At 35.3% G+C, this 5,618-nt stretch overlaps 1 protein-coding gene across 3 annotated transcripts in view; it reads right to left on the bottom strand.

Annotated features, from left to right (window-relative positions):
* Positions 1–557: 557 nt before the first annotated feature.
* LOC119835896 (G-protein coupled receptor 52) overlaps positions 558–5,618 on the bottom strand; it is a 24,114-nt gene continuing 19,053 nt past the window's right edge. For 2 of the 3 annotated variants that reach the window (XM_038361000.1, XM_038360999.1), the window contains exons 3-4: positions 5,045–5,301; positions 558–3,874 (exon numbers count right to left, since the gene is read on the bottom strand). In XM_038361000.1, coding sequence (XP_038216928.1) covers positions 3,278–3,874; positions 5,045–5,301 — 854 coding nt within the window. In that variant the 3' untranslated portion in view covers positions 558–3,277. The remainder of the gene's footprint in view (positions 3,875–5,044; positions 5,302–5,618) is intronic. The other variant, XM_038361001.1, reaches the window with a different exon arrangement.

The following is a 5,618-nucleotide window of genomic DNA, read 5'->3' as shown; positions in this document are numbered from 1 at the left end:
TTTTTTAATTTTCAAATTCAACTATTCAGCTACTATAATTTGAATGAAATTTAGTAAAACGTGTTCTTAATTTATAATAACAAATCACGTGATTATCTTTTTACATGTGTAGACTAATTAAGGCCAGAGACAATTGCATTTCTTATATTATAACAATATAGTAATAGATTCAATTAACGGTATCTATTGACATATTCAAATTTCGCTTCAATAGCAAAATCCTCTGTATAAATCATAAATTGGCTTTAACATTTGTATATAGTTAGTTTTAGAAAAGTTGAAGGAACTTTAAAAATAAAGAATAAATCATCAATTAATTATACAATGCAACGAGTACATAATACAACCCTTGCCTTGCCACATCGTGGGTTTGTTACAGATTATAAATAAACAGAAGTTACACATCAATATGCAGATATAAAACCAAAGAAATACGCCATTGCTTATTATTACTATGATTTTTATTTTACTTTTCATTTATTTACTGCTTCAGTAAAAAATCAACTGTTATATAATAATAACACAATAATATATTTAAAATATTATAAACAATGCCAATGAATTTATACGTGTTTAGGAATTAAAGAAATTTTAACAGGTATTAAATGTGATGTATTCGCTACAATTATATTTTACAATTAGCGAGGTCACGGGCAGAGAGTCTACTCCGAAGCGGTCGAAACATCTGTATAGATATTATAATAAAAACTGACTTTAAAATCCTATAAAAAATCTTTAATCCTATAACGCATGATATATATACATACTTTGGCTTTACTCTTTATGTCATTACAATCCACACTAAAAGCACAAACATCTGAATACAGCCGACAGTCAACGAAATTGTACAACATTTATAATTTAAAGAACAACCACTTCTACTGAACCGACATTTAGACATTTCATAAGAATTGCGGATAATCATTATCATCTATTAGCATTTCGAATTAACGGTCGCGCTCTGATCCCGATTTATTGCTATGTATTTATAATATAACGTTTTGCGCACAGCATAATAAATTCTACTTAGTATTTCGATCATCGCGTAATCTTCGTAACGTGTACGAGAACAACTATAACTTTATAACTAAAGAGATCCGTTTCTAATATTAAGTTCGTATATCACATTGCATACACGTGGCAACTCCCAACTTTCACAAACCTCGTCGTACTGTCATCTTATACCAAATCGCAATGCGTTTTCACCAGCCACCAGATATCGGTGCTGCATAGACAACATATTCCCATCGTTTCCAGCGACACTTAAAGTCAATCTCAATTTTATTTGCTCAGTAATATTGCTTCTTGAATTGTTAAGTGTAATAAGGCAGACAATTGTAAGCTACGATTTAGTTCATCACTTGATATTACTAAGCTAAACCATATAAAATATCCAGATGTGTTTTTAACGACTTAATATAATATGTATTCAAAACACCATCACCATTAGAATTTGATTAAGCCTACTAATTAAAAAAAAAAAACAAGTCCCAGAGTACTTCTTTTAGTTGTGAGCGTGTGAGCGTGATTTTTAGTTTTATGAAAGTCTTAAGTATGTTGTAGTACTTACTATTTCCATGGTTAGTGAGAAATTTTGTGATGATCATTTTCATAGAAATCAAATGAAGAGGTACATAATACTATGACAAATATAAGAATCTCTTAGCACTTTGGGCACTCGTGTGATCACAGAAACATTAATAAAACTCACGTAGGATTTCGTAAGTATTTCATGGACCTGCCATGTTTTAAAAATATGAATAGACATATTTCAGTCAAGTAAGTGCCTTAATACATTTTTATCATAAAAACCGTGAAAAAACGTGAAAAAAACTGGATGACAGGTAACAAGATTCATATAAAATTTAAATACTCGACAAACTTTTACGCTAATAACGTAGATAATTATAACGTATCAAAAAATAATATACATTATGTACAAATTTAACTAAGACGTATTTAATTAGAATCTGAAACTAGTCTACACTTAAGTAAATTCGAGTACATTTTGAAAAGAATGACTTTACAATAAATTGGAATCAGATTGTAAAGGCAAATCGATAAAGGGGGAATTACTCGAGCGTCGCGGAATCCCATTACAATTGGCCGATTAGAACAAATATATAGGTGTGTTGATATTAATATTTTTCACTATCCAACGTGTGACTGAAATATTATATACCTGTAGGTTAATTCACGTCACGCTATCAATTTGCAGAACAACTGAACGATTTATAATCTTAATTCCAATTATGTGTTTTCGTATAAAAAATGTATAAAACTATGTTCGTTCTAAACTCATAATCTTAAATGAACGGTCGAAAATTCAGAACGCCCTTTCGACTCATTTTGTCAGGTTCATCTGATAAATTAAGAATCCGAAAAAGATCTATGTTTGAGGAATATGAATTTATTTGAAATTATTTGCATTTCTGTCCTTTCTAAATTTAGAGAGGTATTCCGGCTGTGTGAGACCTTAAATAAAAAATAAAACGACCGAGCTTGAGTAAATCCGCACACCCTTTATCCCCCTTAATTTTAACCTGACGCGCTCAAGTATTTCAGTAGATCTATTTTTACTAATATGACGCGTCGTTGATAACATCCCTTTATATTAAAGGCTCATACTGGATCTAGGTACTTATCACAAGGGAAGGTGCCCTCTTTTTATTAACATGAATCATTCGAAAATATCCCACATTCTTCTTGGGCTACCCTACCCGATTATATCCAATCCATTATTTTTTATTAAACGTAACGTAATTTAAATAGATCTTTATCATAAAGCAATTCTTATCAAAACGTACAAATTTATTGTAACAACTTTAGGTACCTATATCCTATATACTAAACGTGAGAACGCCTAACTTCGGAGAAAAATTGACTATCGAGTAAACAATAATCGCGTTGGAAACGAAATTTTCACTTATGTTAACAGTGGTTATACTTCAGGCACATAAATGAACGTCTGTTGTTAACTTTACTTATTACATCTAAAACAGCCAAATTCATAAGTGATATGATCGCCGGCGCACAACACTTGGCGTTACAAATAAATTTATTGTCGAAAAATTGAAAAAATTCAATCGATACGGAACGACAAACGAAACGTTCGCACGCAGCAAACCTAAAACTGCAACACTACTTAAACTAGGCACGGGTCTTACGAACTAGAGGAATGACTCGCAGTGATTTCATTGTCCATATACGACGTTGAATATTGCTTTTAGCGTGTTAGAGGTTCGTTGAGCACCGCTACCCCGCTACATAAACTGTACTAGTCATCATTGTCCATCCCCACGAGCTCGGCCTGCAAGCGACCTTTGGATCGACAACACGCAGTCAAACAAAGTATACGCAACGCGAGCCGAAACTGTGGGCTAAGCGATATAAGAATGATAACTTTCCAGAACGAGTTGAGGATCCCCAGCCACACCATCCCGAAGTGCAGCATGGGTATCTTCAGTTCTTGGTCCGTAAAGTATTCATACATTCGGACGCCGGCGTACGGCGCCCAGCTTAGCCAGAAGGTCGTTACCATCACAAAACTCATCCAATGGCTGGGGTTCGCCAAGTTCTCGGCCAGCGCCGTCGCGTATTCCTTGTCGTGGATTGGAGCTCCGCTATTCAACTTTCTCTTCATAGCGAATATGTAATAATAATTGTGGACTATGGAAATAACGCTCGGGCCGAGGATGAGCATCGCCAATGTAGCCGTGTACGCGTACGTCGTGCCCCAATCTAACATGCAGATCAAAGTTTCCTTGTCAAAGTTGGCGTCCTTCTTGTATCCGAGGAGCGGTGGGCAGCAGAGCATGGCTGCTGATATCCAAGTGAATACCATCCAACATTGACTTCGCGTGCGGGTTTGTACCTAGTCAAGCAATGTAGTATTATTTGCGGATAAAAAAGACGACTGGCGGGGCCGTTCATAAATATCAATTTTGAATTTTGTTTTCATTCTACTAAGTTCATTTTTATATAACAGTTTTTGAATGATGTCAACGCTTAATTTATTAGTATTTCGTATGACATTTCTAAAACGTCGAATTCAACTATAGTAAATAAAATGCTTTACATTTGTTATAGTGCTCCATATCTACACTCGTAAAAATATACAATAATAGAAAAACAAGTTTAATTAGATTTTTTTTTTGTAAAGTTTATTATTTACCAATTGCGGAAATACTTGAACACCATTTCATTTTATTAAAATAAACATGGTAATATTTATGTTATATTACAAGGAGGACGAGATTATAATTTAATGCAATTGTTGTGGAAAGACAGAAAAGTAACACAAAATTGCACAATAGTTATCAGTGCATGATTATTTACCTCCATTAATCAAATAATTTATGAACGGCTTGTATCACGACCACACCGATATTACAATACAGTGTTGTCGTTTGTTTAATTTTGAATTTGGGCCGCCAATTCAATATAATATTTGCAAGTCTAGAAGAGGTTGACATAAGTATGAGAAAGATAAGAAGAGAAAATGGTAGGTTTTCACTGTTAGATCAAAATTGGGTAAAACATGCAGCTACTAAATTTCATAATAACACTAGAAACACACTATATTTTCTATCGAAAGCAAAAAGGGGGATAAATTGACATTCGATCATCTAGTTGTAAATGTCTGACTGAGGTTTGTGAGTAAATGTAGCGTGTTTCCAGATCCATAAGGCATTCTGGCTCTTGTGACAATGTTGGCAAAATGAATGCTAATTATGAAAAATCATAAAAATCCATGCTCTCAGACCGATGTACTGTATAATCATCGAAATGTACACATCAGAATGCATACGCATGCAGATGGGAGCCTCCACGGCTGGACAAGTCAATGCATACGAGTATAATAAACAAAACCCTACCTCGAATCACGATGCGTGACTATCGCTACGTGAAGCCTCTATCGATGCAAGTATGGCTAATGGCGTCGCTATACACACCGAGCTTACGCATTTTTGACTCCGAAACGTCATTAGAACCAGATCACCGATAACGTGGAAGAAAGAGTAATAAAGAAAATGATATCTACCGTCAAACTAACCGTCTCATAACGGAGCGGTTTCCTAACGGCGAGGTATCTATCCACCGATATCCACATGAAGGTGTACACGGAGACGGACCAGAGCGTGACCTCGAGGTAGCCGACGAGGCGGCACATGAGGTCGCCGAACATCCAGCGGCCCGTGATCGCGGGGTAGATGGAGAGGGGCACCACAAACACGCCACAGAGCAGGTCCGCCACCGCCAGCGACAGTAGGTAGTAGTTTATCACTTCGTTCGACAGCCCTGGAATGTGCAACGGCTAGCTTTAATCTAATGTATTGAATATGAAAGTATATGCCTCAACATTAGGTGGTCGGTAATTCATTAGACTATAGTGCTGTATATTAAGCTTATGTAACAGAATAATTGTTCATGACAAACTTCTATTCCTTAATTTTATATTTAAACTGAGTTTATTGTTAACAATTTACACGATAAAATACATCGAACAAGATGAAGGAAAGCATAATATAACACTAGATACCTCCTCCTCAGTCGGTTCCTCATAGTTGAGGATCGTGACCTCTCGTCACTTTTTTGACGGCTTCTCTCCACCTGTT

The sequence above is a fragment of the Zerene cesonia genome, chromosome Z (genome assembly GCF_012273895.1).
Source record: "Zerene cesonia ecotype Mississippi chromosome Z, Zerene_cesonia_1.1, whole genome shotgun sequence".
NCBI lineage: Eukaryota > Metazoa > Arthropoda > Insecta > Lepidoptera > Pieridae > Zerene > Zerene cesonia.
This window is presented reverse-complemented; position numbering and strand designations above follow the sequence as displayed.